Source organism: Falco cherrug, chromosome Z, assembly GCF_023634085.1.
Source record: "Falco cherrug isolate bFalChe1 chromosome Z, bFalChe1.pri, whole genome shotgun sequence".
Lineage (NCBI taxonomy): Eukaryota > Metazoa > Chordata > Aves > Falconiformes > Falconidae > Falco > Falco cherrug.
In genome coordinates, this window is record NC_073720.1 from 55,293,490 (window position 1) to 55,309,384 (window position 15,895).

Consider the following 15,895-nt stretch of genomic DNA (forward strand, 5'->3'; position numbering starts at 1 on the left):
TAATTGTTCTGCTGGTTTGTTTTTCCCATGTAGATGAAAGAATTTTTATATATATATATATATCATGGTTTATCATACAGAATCCACAGATTTGGATTATTATGTTAAAAAGTTCCATGGGTCAAATCTCCAATTCTGAAAAAGTATGTTGCAGTCAAGACAGAGGGCTGTGCCTCTAGATTTTCTTTTTATATGTTTCTAACCTCATCCCAGGGCAGGCTTCTTCAACAGCAGTGCATGGTAAAGACATGATGGGAGAAGAGGCCAATGTCATTGTAATGTGTAATGAAAAAGTATAAGTGCAGTGATACTAGCCTTGAATGCTGCACATGGTCTTCAATTATTACATCCTGCATAGCTGAGAAGAATGTATCATTAACAATTTGTAGCAACACATGGCTTCTAAGGTATTGAATTCTTTTTTCTGTTTAAAACAAATGCAAAAAACTGTACATAATTAATCTCCTTGCAGCTCATCTTGTATCAGAGATGGCTGTGCTTTTAGGAGGATATTGACTCCTCCAAAGTATCAAAGCATGTACTCCAGCTATTAGGGAGGATCCTTAGCCAAAGACAGTCTGCTTTCATCTCTCATAGCTTGATTAAAAGGAAAAGTATGGGCCCTACACAGAGATCAGATTTGTTATGCTGAATGAGCACGGCAGAGAACAGAACAGCAAGTAACTTACCACATCAATTATCTGCAGCAAAGAAAGCTGGAGCTCAACTACAATGGGCTGGGAATCATTCACTACTGGTCGTTCAAGACGATTGTAGTTCCTCAGTAGTTCTCGGTACAAGCGTCTCTGGCTTTCGCCCTGCTGAGAAACTAGAGAAAAGAAAGAAGGCATCTGTCATTTAGGCTGGTCACACTGTCCCCATTGCTTGCTGTTTTGTTGAAAACCCCCTTTTAACAGGTTAAACTAAATTGCTACTTGTAATTTAAAAGTAGTTCCCAAAAAAATCCCCAAAATTCTGCACATGGGTGCAACAGACACAACTTTTCTGCATACCTGAGTGATGAACTCTTAAAAAAAAAACATTAACTACTAACACTCTCATTACTAACACTCAGAAACTACTGCACCACCTTTGGGGCTCTAATGTGCCCCCTCCCTTGGCATCTCTCCTGCTCATGGTCAGTGAAGATGTGACTCCAAAACCACCAGATAGCTTCCTGGAAGCCAGTCAGAGCACTTTTATTTGCTTGTTCTTATTTCCTAAAGACTGGCTGCTCTAAGCCAGCACTGTTATTACTTGGACATACTGTGTGTTTACCCAGCATGAGTAACAGCTATTCTTATTCTTGAAGATGATGTATCAGGCCCTTATCTGTGCCCAAACAAGCCTTCTTCATACCCTCTTCAGTTTTGTGTGAGAGTCTTTCCAGGCTTTGGATTACTTCCCTTGCCTTTTTTCCTTCTGATGGCAGCACACTTTGTTAACACCTAATGAGGTGGTGATATGAAGGCCAGAGTATTTCACAGGTATGTACAATGATACTGAATTTCTCATGTTACATGCTTTACTCAGCTTCCTCTGGGAACAGCTTAACACAGTAGCTGTTATGTGAACACTTGAGCATGTTAAAGACTAGCAGAATTTCAGTCTATGCTTAAATTGCCAAATGTCCCTGTTCACCAGCTTTGGGGTGAGTATGGAGAGCATCCATCTAACCTGCATGACCAGGTTTTCTTGCCACAACAACCACAGATGAGGCACGACAGCAGTGATGGCTTGGGTCTCTTCCCATGGGAAGGTGAGCACTTTGTTGTGACACACTGCCCAGGAACTTAGGTGTCCCCTAACAGTGTAGGTGTTGGTGTTCTGGCCAGTGGCAGCCTAAGCTCTGCCTAAAGGCTGCATCTAACAGAGGGTCATGGGCTGCAGGTTCCCTGAGGCCAAACCAGTCCTGTCAGCATGAGTGCGTATTCCCTGAACTGTAGAAATCCAGTCCCTGGCAGGGAATCTGCACTTTAAATTATTATTACTTTGGACTGAAGCATTTTTTTATCCATGGCAGCTCCCAGTCTCTGTGTGTGACTTTTTTTAACTCTTGAGTAGAGCTCTGCACGTTGAGAAGAGGACTCCTTTGACAGTGGTTATGATGAATATCTTTTTGACAATGTAAACAAATCATAACAACCAGCTCTGCCTTCCTGACATTCTTCCAGTGCTCAGCAAACCTTGCAAGCCTGGAACAAACTGTTCTCCAACAGAGCAGCCATGCCTTTTAAAGCTAATAATAAATCTAGTTTATAAACAGTTTATAAGTCTGTATAATTCATGTTATCTTCATTTTTCCTGATACTAAAGGAAGCTTTGTAGCTCTCCAGTACGCAGTGCCTGGTGAATGAGAAGTATTCTTTTTTATTTTGGTAAGTTACACCAACACATCCTTTTCATGGGCCCTCTCTGCCCTCTCTGCCTTTGTGTAATACCTTACATGATCATGGGGATCCAGAGGAGCAGCTGCTCTATGTGCTGCTCCAATAGCCCTTGATGACATGTCAATATTGGATGCTATGTTTTCACCATCAGTAAAGACAAGCTGTGGCCACAGTTTCTCTCCTTCACCACCTTAAGTAAGCTTGTGTGTAAGGCAATGACTTAATCCTCTGTTATGGTCTTAGTACTTGCTTTCCAGTGCCTCGGCAGACCCTGACTCCCCTGTAAGATCCTTCTGTGGAAAGGAAACCAGTGAAAAATCACTACACATTGTTCTGCCGGGAGAGCTTCTGTGTTTTGAGCAAATTTTCTGTCCTTTCACTCACCCACCCACCCTTCCACCAGCATCTCCCCATGTTCCTGTGCTTTAGGGAAGGAATGACTGCCTGCACTACTGGTCTCATCTTGAGTACTTATGTAATATTTGCCTTTAACCTTTCTTTTAAACTGGCTGCCTCAGCTTCTACAAGGGAAAAGTGCCCTTCACCAGTCTCTGAAAGTTGGCTGGGCTGCTAGAGTGCCCTGGTACCATCGCTGTCACGGTGCACTAAAGCAGCCCCCCAAAGAGAGGTCTGACTTGCAGAGATGTGAACATAACTCTTTGCTGTATGCTTCAGAAAGCTATCTTTGTACTGTGTGCTCCAACCACGCTGAAGCCAGGCCCCTTCCCCTGACAAACTTTGTGAGCTGAAGTAGCCCAGTACAGCAATTTTGCACCTGTTTTTTCTATCCTTTCTTCAACTTTCCCCTCTGTGATTTAATCTTATTACTTTGCAACCTCTTGTATCCCAACTTGTTAGCATAGCCTTAGCTGATCTACTTTTAGCCTGCTGAGTTGGCACTGGTGACCACATGTTTTTGTGCTTCATGGTTTTTCTTGCAAAATTACATAGATTCAGAAGCAGTGGAGACATTGGGGTGTCCTGGCAAATAATCATGGCAGCTGTTGGTAGCACAAAGACCTGGCTGATCTAATCACACTGCCATGTCTCTGCTACAGGTGCTTTGGAGAAGGCGCTGAGGTGAGTGACAAATCAGGCTTGTATTTTCATAGACTTTTTCTTTAAATTCTAATCTTTAAATACTTAATGCTTTATACTCCAAAGAGGTTTCTGCTTTTTTTCCCTCCAATGCTTGTGCTAATGCTTTGTGACACTACATGTCTGTCTGCTAAATGGAGTGTTTGCTGGTGATGGGGAAGCCTAGAACTCTCAGGAGCAGTGGTAGAATAAGCTTTACCATTGCCTACAACTGAGTCACAGAAATCTAACCAAAAGCAGTGTCACTGTTTCATCTTTTAAACTAGGCTGGAAGCTGGCTGTCAATATTTAAGATTGCCAGGTCAGTCTCCCAAAAGCAATGCCAGAATTACTTGTCTGTGTATGTTACAGGAAGTGCAAGTAACTGGCAAAGGGTATGAAACTTTCTAGATAAAGGATGTTTGAGCAACAGACAGCCGCTTACCTTCCACTGTCTTAGGCAGTGTCCCCCTTGTTTCTGAATTATCTCTGAAGCAGTAGGAAAACATACACTCTCATTAAAACTTGAGGGAAGAGCAGTGTATGGTGTTTATGTCAAGTTCAGCAAGGCTTTTGACACCATCTCCGAGAACATCCTAATAGACATTTGTCTATGCCTTACAGGCTAGATAAGTGAACAGTAAGGTGGATTGGATGAAAAGTGGCTGAACTGTCAGGCTCAGAGGGTTGCAGTCAGCAGCACAAAGTCCAGCTGAAGGTCAGCCAGTGGTGGAGTACTCCAGGGCTACAGTACTGTGGCCAATGCTGTTTAAGATTGTTATGAATGATGGGACAGAGTGCACCCTCAGCAAGTTTTCTGATGGTACAAAACTGGGTGGAGTTGCTGATATATCACAATGGTTTTTTGCCATTCAGAGGGATTTTGAGAAACTGGAGAAATGGCAGACAGGAGCCTCATGAAGTTCAATGAAATGAAGTGAAAAGTCCTGCACCTGAGGAGGAGTAATCCAAGGCACCAGGGTAGGCTGGGGGCTCACTGGCTGGAGACCAGGCTGGCACAAAAGCTCTGGGGGTCCTTATAGACACCAAGCTGGCCATAAACCAGTAATGCAGCCTTGCAGCAAAGGCCACCAGCATCCTCAGCTGCATCAGGCAGAGCCTCACCAGTAGGTCAGAAGTGATCCCTCCTCTCTACTCAGCACCAGTGAGACACACCTGGAGTGCTGGGACTAGTTCTGGACTCCTCGGTACAAAGGAGAGCATAGAGTTACTAAACCAAAGGCTAGACTATCCCTCAATCTTTACTCACCAAATAATCTGAAATGATTCCCCAAACTGCTCCTGGAGTTTACAGGCAACTGAGAGGCACAAGGCAGCCAGTCCCCTGGTGGTTTTGTGAAGAACTCTATGGACAACAGAGTATCCATGGTCTACATTCAGCTTTTAAACACCTCTCTGAATCTCCTCGATGCTTCTGCATGTGCAAAGAAGTCAGCAAGAAGTCCACTGATTAAACATGACCTAGAAACTGATAGCAATCTTTTGGGAATACATGCTGTAGTTGAATTTAATCTTTCTTTCTAGGATGGAATTCCTGAGAACTGCATAGCAAGGTAACCTGCCAAGGAGCTATGTCTCTATTGCAGAACGCTACCTCCTCTAACAGGAGATACAAGAAAATGTGGGTCCCTCCAAATGCATTGCTGTGAGACCAGGGAACTCCTCTGGCAGGGCAATACTGCATGGTATCTTCTGTGCTGGATCAGGGAGCCCCATGATGTGAAGGAAGAACCTGTAGCAAGAAAACAGAAGATAGCCGCTGCCCTATGAGCTTACTTCTGAAATGTATCTAAAGAGCTGTCCTTTACCTCCTTTATTCCCCTATGACATGCTTGCCTTGAATTATTTCAGCAAGAAATAAAGCAAGTCATCTTGCTGCTAGCTTACAGTCTGAGCTCTGTCTTTCACATGTAGTCTGCATGTGAGATTTCATCCTTTTTATTAAACACAGACATGTTGCAAAAACCAGACAGGCTAGGCTGAGAGACTAGGACTGAAACATGGGATGGTTGTGTATTAAAAAAAGCAATTGCAGACCAGGCCTAGAAGCAAGTTAATAACTGCATCCATGTGTATGAACAAAGTGTGGATTCACAGCTAGAGGGAGAGGCACCTCTGATGAAACTTGCACCGATGGTGTCTCATACAGACTGTGAGCCTTCATGGTATCTATAAAGGGGTTTGAATTCTCTGAAACACTGCAATTAAATTAGATCAAGCTGATACTGGCTGATGTCAGGTCCAAGTCAGCAGCTATGCATGCCCAAGCTCAAGCTCAGACTGAACTCCTAGACATGTCCTAGTGCCAGTGATGGCAAGGAGAGCTGCCTCATCGGCTTGCATGTTTCACAGTGACCTAAGTCACACTGATCTTGGTGTAACTCAGATTTCTGCTCTGGCTGCAAAGTTAAAAATAAAATAAATATTCCAAACTTCTGGGTAGGAAAAAAACAAAAGAGAAAAATAAAGAAACAAATATATAAATAAATTGAAAGACCAAGAGCAAAAGCAAAAGTGGAAGAAAAAAAAAGAAAAAAAGAAAAAGGGAAAAAAAAGAAAAAAAGGAAAAGGAAAAGGAGAAAAAGAAACCTGACTAAAACTAGCAAAGCCCTTCCTCCTTCCTTTGCGTGCTGTGTATGGTTTCCCTGGTTGCACTGGTTTGTTCCTTTACAATTTTACTTGGCCTGTTGAGGAGACATAGGCCTCTAGGCATATGGCTGCAGGCTGACAGCAAATCCACCTTCTCTGTACAGGTGGGATCCTCTGGGCGTGGATTGCCTCTTCCATGCTTGTCATCCCATCCTCCCCACTGTTTCACCATAATACTCCCTGTTTCTTCTGTGGGTTTGGTTTAAGATCTGGGGAAGTGTCTGACGGGGCTGGAGGCTGTTCAGCATTTTCTGGTAGGAATGGCTGTCAAAACTGCAGTTAGGTCTGGCCATACTGTCCATATGCCATCCCCAGGAAGGCCAGATGCTCCCTCCTTTCCTAGGAGCTGTGCTGCCATGTCTCGTCTTGGCTGTTGATCCTCCTGCCCTGTTTTGCACACAAAGCTCCTTGAGCTACAAGGCAAGAGTCCAGCCCTTGTCAGTTCCCCAGGTTTGCTCCAAAAGTGGTCAGCACCTTGATGGAGCATCCCTGGTGTGGGCCACATTCTGACTTTCTGTACACAGTAAAGAATAATAATGAAATATTGGCAAGAGGATAGGTGGAAGGACATGGATTTCCATGAGGTTTTCAGCCACAGTACCTGTATTTATTGACCATTCCACCTCTGGTTCGTAGCATTCCCTGGTTTTATCTTCATAATATTTGAACTTCCTGTTGGGCCAGCTGCTAGCTGAATGTTTTCTAGCTGTTGCTCATTTCTTTTGGCAGAGGCCTGAGACTTTACTTACAAGTTATTACTATATTCACACAAGATTATGGTACCCAAAGGACCAATGTTTTTCAGACAAAATATCATCTTTTTCCCCTATCACTTTATATTCACACTTACGCATGCTAATGTCTCTGAATTTCAAAGCATGCCTTTTTTTCTTCCCTTCTCAAAAACATTTCCTAGAATTGCTTGCATATACAACTTCTTTGCAGAGAAGAGTAAATTAAAATCAACAGCATATTCCTGGTTCATCACATGGCTTTTAAATATTTTGCCCCCTGCTAGTTCATAAAAAGTCCTAAACTGCCATGATATTGTGGTTGTGGTATTTATTCACTCCCCTTGTACCTTCTACAGGTTTTCCACCATACCTATGTAATTTTTTTCTCTTTGTACTGTTTGCCACATTTCCTCTGTTTTGATTTTTTCATTTGTTTGTTTGTTTTACTGTTTCCTAAAGGAAATTGAGTTGAGTTCTGGATTGTTTTGAAAAACAGTGTCGTTACACTGAGAGGTATTGTTGTATTTTGTTGTGTAATGATTGTATACTATCTAGTTACAATTGGAATATTTACAGAGCAAAATACCATCAGGAAAATTTACGGCTAACAAACTTAAATCCTAGAACTTCCAAGTATTTTCCTGACAGCGTGCAGACTCTTCTGCCAGAGCACCTCTTCTATAATTTATTTTCTTTTTAGTTTATCACTGTACTCTTACAAGAATTTTTAGCTATTTATTTAGGAAAGCAAATAGAATGATCACAGGAAGACAAACACACACACTATATGCAATTATGAATTATAGGGGTTGTAGCAGGAATTGTATCAGAAAAAAAGCAGGTTGTTTCACAGGCAACTTCATCAACATAAAGAATTGGAACAGCAAGAACACTTACAAAAATGTGGCATGTTCTGATGCATTGGTAGCTATATAGAAAACAAAACACCTTATTTTGTATATTTCTCAGATTTCTGAGAAACGTATAGCATGTCATTGCCATATGTCACTTAATCCCCAGAGACACAGATGTGTCCCATCTGTTTTTGTTCTTACGTGCAGCATTGTTGCTTTTATCTGTGGCTGCAAATGCATTATTTCTTTCAATGTCCTTTGATTTAAAGTGCATGGTGTCACATCTTCAGGGAAGAGTACTCACATAAGAAACAATGGAACCACATCAGCTGCCTCTACACTGTGTGCATCTGTGACTGTGTGTATGTGTTTGCATGTTGCGTATTTGAATATAGCTCTCATTTAAAACCTCTTTTTAATCTATTTCCCTTGCGGGTAATCTTTGACTCTAATCTTTGGCTCTCACTGTGCAGATTGTTTCTGCATCTTACACACCAAACTCATTAGATACCCAGAAGAATGTGAGAATTGTCATGTTTTCCTAGGCAAAAAGGATCTAATCTTCCTGATATCGGTCATTTCTGTTCTTTCATAGCAGATAAAGAGCTCCCAGCAAAGATGGGTATTAAAGGGTATGCTAGGAAAGGTTTCATCTCAAAGATTTAAGGCACATGACAGCATGCTAAAATAGGCCATTACATAATGAAAGGATGGGATTATATTTTTGGTCCTGCTGGCTTGGTGCAGATATTTCAGAAGCTGAGATATATGTGTAAGGTGAAGACTCACACATTAAGATATTTACAGTGGGATATCTCTCAAATGTTTGATAGTTCTTTGAACTGCCTCATTGCTGCTGGTGAGAAACACAACTGGCTACAGGCAGAAAGGGAAAAGACTGTATTTTTAGTGTAATGCTAGTTTACATTAGCTCCATGCAATATAACTTTAGTTACTGTAATACTACATGTAGAAGGAGCACAGAAGGAGGGAGTTGGTGCAGTGGTGAAAAGGGTGACTCTCCTATGTTACAGAGAGCTGTGGCTGTCTGAAGGTGACCCTTGCCAGCCATCTTGGGATTTATGGGGAGAGGCAGTAACAGAAGCCAATGGAAAGAAACAAAATTGTATGACAGATGTCAGATATGGGCAACCACAGAATCACAGAATCACAGACTGGTCAGGATTGGAAGTGACATCTGGAGGATGTCACTTCCAACCTCCTGCTAAAGCAGGTTCACCTTGAGCAGCTTCCACAGTCATGTCCAGGCAGGTTTTGAATGTCACCAGAGAAGGAGCCTCCACAACCTCTATGGGCAGCCTGTTTCAGTGCTCTGTCACTCTCAAAGTAAAGAAATTGTTCCTCAAATTCAGGTGGAACTTCTTGTGTTGCAGTTTGCACCTGTTGCCCTTGATGACATATCGTCATCAGTGTACCAGACTGGGCTTCTGGGCTCCCAGCTCCCACTGGCTTGCAGAGCAGCTTGTCACGTCCCTTCACTTCTACATGTCTCAGTACCCAAACCAGTAAACTAAGGGAAATCACCTGGGAAAGCACTGTGGACTTGACTAACCAAGAGCTGTCAGTGAGGTAGCCATGCCAGTCTCCCCAGCATTCACAGATGGCTCTGGAAAGGGTCACAGGCAATCTGCACCTCCCCACCAAAAGTGCACCCAACATCATGTCAGGCACATGTGGAGAGTTCAGATCTGAGAAAGCCATATATGAACAGACAGGTGTAATAACAATTTCAGTGGAAACAGATAGGCAAGTCTGGTTGGGGCTGAGAAGATGATAGGTGGGAAGAGAGGTGTTTTTCCTAAACCCAGTGCAGAAAATAGCAGTGATATAGAGGCTGCAGTAAAATCACCAGGCTCTATTTTCCACCCTGGAAATGTCATAATATAATTAGAAAGAAGCCCACATCAGGATCAGCAGGACCCTAGAAGAGAAGGAAGATATGTGAATCTTCTAGGAAGAGAAAGAGAAGTAATTTTGTCCCCAAGACATGAAGAAAGCAAAGACAAACCCCCCAACTTAGCCCTCCCAGGTGCTATTCCTTAGTCACATACATGCCTTTACTAGGCAGAGAAAGCTCGTTCCTTTTTTCATAGTTCAAATGTGAGGGAAGGATCTTGCCTCAAAACCATTGCCTCAGTGTGTGGTTAACGAAGCAGCAGTGATATTGTTTAACTTCTCTGGGCAATGCAGAGGACATACTGGAGTGGAAAAGTTACAGAGAGTAATATTGTGGAAATGAACCACCCAGTGTGGCCAAAAATGTTGCAGTTATTCTTTCCCCTTCCCCTTCTGCAGTGCTGGTCAGTAGCAATTGTTATGATCCCAGAGATGGCTAGTTTCCTGAGCAATGGACTTTTGCCTTGTCAGCCTGCCAGCTGTACTTGCATAGCAATGCTTAAGCAACAAATGTACCTAGGATACAACAGGCAAGGCTAGTGATGACTCCTTCTGCCTTCTTTCTGCAGTGCTCAAGCCTTAGCTGCTGCTTGTGAAGAAAGTGAGAGCAGCATGGGCTGCAAGGCACAGGCAAGGCACAAATGTTTCCCTCGATCACTAGGCAGGTCACCTTGCATAGAAGGAGATCAGGTTTGTCAAGCAGGAACTGCCTTTCATGAACCCACGCTGGATGGGCCTGATCCCCCAGTTGTCCTGCATGATGGTGCTCAGGATGATCTGCCCCATAACCTTCCTCAGCACCGAGGTCAGACTGACAGTCCTGTAGTTCCCTGGATCCTCCTCCCTGTCTCCTCATAGATGGGCAGCACACTGACCAACCTCCAGGCTTCTGGGACCTTTCCATTTGGCCAGGACTATTGATGAATGATGGAAACCAGCTTGGTGAGCTCCTCCACCAGCTCCCTCAGCACCCTCAGGTGGATCCCATCCAGCCCCATAGACTTCTGTCTATGTCTATGGGAGCAGCAGGTGAGTCACTGTTTCCTTCTGGACTGTGGGGACTTCATTCTGCTCCTTGTCCCTGTCTTCCAGCTCGGGGGGCTGAGTACCCAGAGGGAAGTACCTCAGCCTCCTCCTCATCCTTTGTGGCAACGTTCCCTGTCACATCCAATAAAGATGGAGATTATCCTCGGTCCTCCTTTTGTTTCTTATGTATTTGTAAAAACAGGGGGTTTGATATCTCTTATGGCAATGGCCAGCTTGAATTCTAGCTGGGCTTTCACCTCCCTAATCTTCTCCCTGCATATCCTCATGACATCCTTATAGTCCTCCTGAGTTGCCTGCCCCTTTTTCCGAAGGTGGTAAACTCTTCTTTTTTTTCCATGAGCTCCAGCAAAAACTCTCTGTTCAGCCAGGCCATTCTTCTACCCCACCAGCTTGTGTTTCAGCATATGGGGACAGCCTCCTCCTGTGCCTTTATTTAAGACTACCTGCCTTAAGAATGTCCAGCCTCCATGGACTCCTTCAGAGCTATCTCCCAAGGGAGTCTGTTGACCAGGCTCTTAAACAGACCAAAGTCACCCCTCCAGATTCTGCTGGCCCTCTCCTTATTCCTCTGAGAATCAAAACCTTTATCATCTCATGATCGCTATGCCCAAGATATCCTCCAACCACTATATCACCCATCAGACCTTCCCTGTTTGCAAACAGCAGGTCCAGCAGGGCATCTCCTCTAGTTAGCTCACTGACCAGCTGTGTCAGCAAGGTATCTTCCACAAACTCCAGGAGCCTTCTACACTGTTCCCCCTCCATTGTCTTGTTTTTCCAGCAGACATTCAGTAGGTTGAAGTCTTCCATGAGCACACAGGCTAGCAAACTTGAGACTTCTCCCAACTGCTTGCAGAGTATTTAATCTGTCTCTTCATCCTAGTTGGGTGGTCTATAACAGACTCCCACCAGGATATTCACCTTGTTGGCCCTCCTCCTGATTCTCACCCATAAACACTCACCTACTGTCACCATCATTCAGCTCTAGGCAGTTGAAACACTCGCTGATACACAGGGCTACCCCACCACTTCTCCTTCCTTGCCTATCCTTTCTGAAGGGTTTGTAGCCCTCCGTTGCAGTATGCCAGTCATGCGAATTACCCCACCATGATGGTGACTACATCACAGTCTTCCTGCTGCACAATGGCTTCCAGCTCCTCCTGTTTGTAGCCCGTGCTTCAGGCACTGGCATAAATGCTCTTCAGCTGTGCTATCAAGCTCACCTCCAACCCTGGCATGCTACCCTCAGGCTCATCTCTAACAAGTTTGGTTTTAATTTCCTTCCCCTTTCAAACCTAGTTTAAAGCTCTGTCAAAGAGCCCTGCTAATTCCTCACCCAGGGTCCTTTTCCACCTCTGATACAGGTGAACCCCATCTATTGCCAGCAGGCTTGGTGCCATGTAGACTGACCCATGATCAGAAAAACTGAGATTTAACCATTGACATCAGGCCCAGAGCCAGGTATTTATCTGTGTGACCTTCCAATTACATGCCCCATCATTCCTGCAACTGGCAGGATAGAAGAAAACAGTAGGTGTGTTCCTGATCCCTCAACCAGTCACTCCAGGTCCCTGAGGTCTCTCTTGATTACCCACAGACTTCTTGTTTGGACTTCATCATTGCCTACTTGGAAGACCAACAATAGGTAGTAATCAGAGGGCTCCACCAAACAAGGGAGTTTTCTAGTAACTTGGTCCCCAGGGAGGCAGCAGACTTCCCTATGGGTTGGATCTGGTCAGGACATTGGGCCCTCTGTTCCCCTCAGTGTGGAGTCACTGATGGCAACTACCTTGCTTTTCTTCTTAGCAGAGCTGTTGTGGGGTTGACTGACTCTGCCTAGGCATCTCCTTCAACCTGGACAGGCTTTCACCCACGTCATCATTTTCCTGGCCTTCAGGTTCCAGAGCCATACACCTATTGTATAGGGGTACCTGGGAAGGTGAAGCAGGTTGGGAACCTACTGCCCCGAGCAGGGACCTGTTTCCATTCTTCCCCATCACTTAGGACTTCTCCATCTGCCTGGTGGCAAGCAGGTAGGGGAGCCTCTGCTTCTTGTGATGTGTCCATCTGGTGCATTTGTCTCGGTGATGGTAGAGTGTCTCCACCAGTCTACCAGCCCTTCCTGCACAAACTGCCGCACCATGCCCTGTTTGACAAGCAAGACAGAGCTTGCTCTGGCTGCCATGCTTCAGGCTGCTTGCGCTCCCTGGGGACTACTTATGTACGTGTCAGGGTTTGTCTGCCTTCACTCCTGGCCCCACCAATGCTGAATCAGAGCTGCCACTTGTCAGGGTCTCAAGACTTGAGGATGGGTCTCAAGATGAACATACATGTTCCTGAATCTGAAACAGTTTCCCACTTGAGAAGCAAAACTTCCACAAAAAGCAAAACTTACATAAAACATCCATAGATGAGTTTCAGCCCTGCTGAGCTTTCACTAGGCCAGGTAGAACTTGCTGCCTGTTTCTGTGAAAGATGCTTTGCTGCTAGGTAGCTGATGATATTTTGGAGGTTTTGGCAACAGAAGTGGCTAGTATTAAGGTACTTTTCCCAAGGGAGAGAAGTCTGAGGCTTTGGTGGTCCAGGTCTTCAAAGACAAAAGGAACTGTAAATTCTCAGCAGAGAGTCTGAATTTATTTCACACTGAAGACAAAACCTGCTTCTAATACTGTCTTGATGAGGCAAGCGACTGGCTCTGAGCAAATCAGACTTGTGATCAATCAAACAAAGTCTGTGGAGATCTGACCTAGAACACTTGAAATTGTAAGAAGTGCTTTGTTTTGGCTGATTCAGCCTGGATTTGCCTATGTGCATATAAAGTGGCTGAGCATGGTCTGTATCATGAAGTTTACAGCTGGGTTTTTTCCCCAGACTGAATACCACAAGGTCTCAGTGACAGCTGAGCATTGGTTAGCTTTGATCTGTCTGTTTTCAGAATGCTACATGCTACTGTCTTTCCCTCAGGTACAGGGCTCGAGTCCTGCGTTTGTTTGGATTAGTGGGGATATGAAATAAACGGCTCTCCTTGCTGCACCCTGCCAGCCAAACCTGCATTGCCTGAGTCACTGATCCTGACTAAGAGCAGAAATTAGCTGCATTGAAAATGAGGTACTTCCAGACAATGATGATCTGGGGAGCCTGATTTGTCTTACTTTGTTGATTTAAAGCTTCAGTCTAATGCTCCTGAATTATGTCAGTGCAAACAAAACAAAATTAAAACAAAACCGGTGCCCCGCGTGTCCAAGTGGAGTATGACTGTCATCTTGTGATACAGTAGCAATGCCTGCAGATGCAGGGTGCTTGGTCTCAGAGACACCAAAGCTATCCCGAAAACAGAAAGTGGCCCTGTGCTGTCTGGCCGACCCTCTTGTATTCCCCAGCATATAGACTTCCTGAGTTGCTAGAACATTTTGACCCAAAGGGGAAAGGATTTGCCCACTTGGAAAAAGGCCTCCTCTGGAGAAGGATGTATCCCCTTCTACCCACAGACCTGTTCCCATTCGATCTAGCCTTTCTCCATCATCCCGCCTTGTCACTATCATTGCCAGGCAATGTCGATCACCTAAGTAGACCTGACGATGGCTGAAGCGCTTGGGCTGAGATACCAATCCAACAAATTTGAATTTTAAAGTAAATGGAAACTGGGAATCCTAATATCTTTGGAGACCACATTAGAAGGCTTATACCTTGAATGAAATGCTGCCAAAGAAAGTATGCTGCAGGATAGCTGTTTGGCTATATTAGAAAGGTAAATCTTTTGCTTAGAGCTCTTGAAACTGTCCAGTTGCCTTTTATTAATTGTGCGTGAAGCCTGAACAAGAACAGCTAATTCAAAGTTGCTGCCTATTTGCCACTTGAAACACTGACAACTGCAAACCATCTAACATCTATTTGTTTAATTTTTTATCTCCTCTTTCTATTGTTATAGCTGTTGAAGCTGGACTTCAGTTTGTCAATGACTTTTCTAAACTGGCACAATATTCAAGGGAATGTGCTCCATCATTTGTCATGACCTGCTCTGCCACTTTTCAGACTCAAGATGCGGAAGTTCTTCAAAAACAGCACAAGATGGCTAAGAATTATGGAACGCATTTTCTGCATCATTATATGACCTCCAACTTTGGGTTTTTTCCCCAGTGTACTGACTTAGAGGTGATGAAAACACTAAACAGCATCCTTCTCTACAAACAGCCTACACTCAACATCAGTGAGACTCACCGCATGACACACAGCTCTGTTCCGAATAAAGCCTCCCCAGTGTGGCACAAGACGCACACTGACCCTGTGGAGTGAGTCGAGTGGGGGCCACTAAGACAGCAAGCTGCTGGAGCACAGCATGTCTGATGAGAGTTGGAGAGACATGCCTTTGATCACCTTGGTGACAAGGAAGCAAGGGGGAGGTCTTTTGGCTGCCTTCAGCTGCCATGAGGAAGGGTTCTGTAATGAAGAAGCCAGACTCTTCTGGGAGGTGCACAGGGACAGCACTAACCAGATACAAGTTGCACCATGGGGCATTGCCAGGGTATCAGGGGAGCCTTTTTTTCTCTGAGGGGTACTTACTGTAGGGGAGACCACTGTCTTTGGAGATCATCCCAGCTTGACTGCCCAAGCAGCAACCTGATAGAGCTGTCCCTGCTCTGAGAAGACGGGTTGGACTGGGCATACTGTGGAGGTCCCTGTCAGCCAAAATATTCTATCAGTCTATGAATCTGTATGGATCAGACAGTCTCTCTCGCCTCAGCTGCCACACACGTATCTTTGCCAGTTTACAACTTAATTTTCTTTCTTGGCATGGTGGAGATCTCTGATCTGGAAATCTCTGGAGTGACCAGAGATTCTTTACCATGTAGCCACAGCTGAGCTTCAGCAAACACAGCGTACAGTCTTGTCAGCCCAATCTGCAAAATGGCTTTAGGCTGTTTGAGGCGCTAATGTGAACTGAGATCTCCTCAAGCCTGCCCCTTCCCTTTAAGTCCTTTTTCTGTCCAAATCTATGTTGCATTAAGGACAGAAATGAGGACTGTGGCTTTCTCTGCAACATTCTGGAATGCAATAAGTACTGAAGACATGCATTTCTGGAAGGTAAGAAGGATTGCAGACATCTGTTTCAGCACTCTGGTAACCACAGCTTCCCTAACTGAGCACAGCCAACTGAGAGTAAGGCAGGACAGAGTCACCTGCACATCACTGTTGACATGCATAAGTA

The 15,895-nt window shown here is 44.5% G+C and overlaps 1 protein-coding gene across 3 annotated transcripts in view; it reads right to left on the reverse strand.

The window, feature by feature from the left end:
• LOC102054706 (neuronal acetylcholine receptor subunit alpha-7-like) overlaps window positions 1-15,895 on the reverse strand; it is a 72,034-nt gene that overhangs the window by 49,500 nt on the left and 6,639 nt on the right. The window contains exon 1 of one of the 3 annotated variants that reach the window (XM_055699717.1): window positions 690-804. Coding sequence is in view for 2 of the 3 variants with exons in the window: in XM_055699716.1 (XP_055555691.1) it covers window positions 690-829 (140 nt within the window). In the remaining variant the exon portion in view is untranslated. Of the gene's footprint in view, window positions 1-689; window positions 830-15,895 lie in introns of those variants that run through there. The other 2 variants (XM_055699718.1, XM_055699716.1) reach the window with 2 other exon arrangements.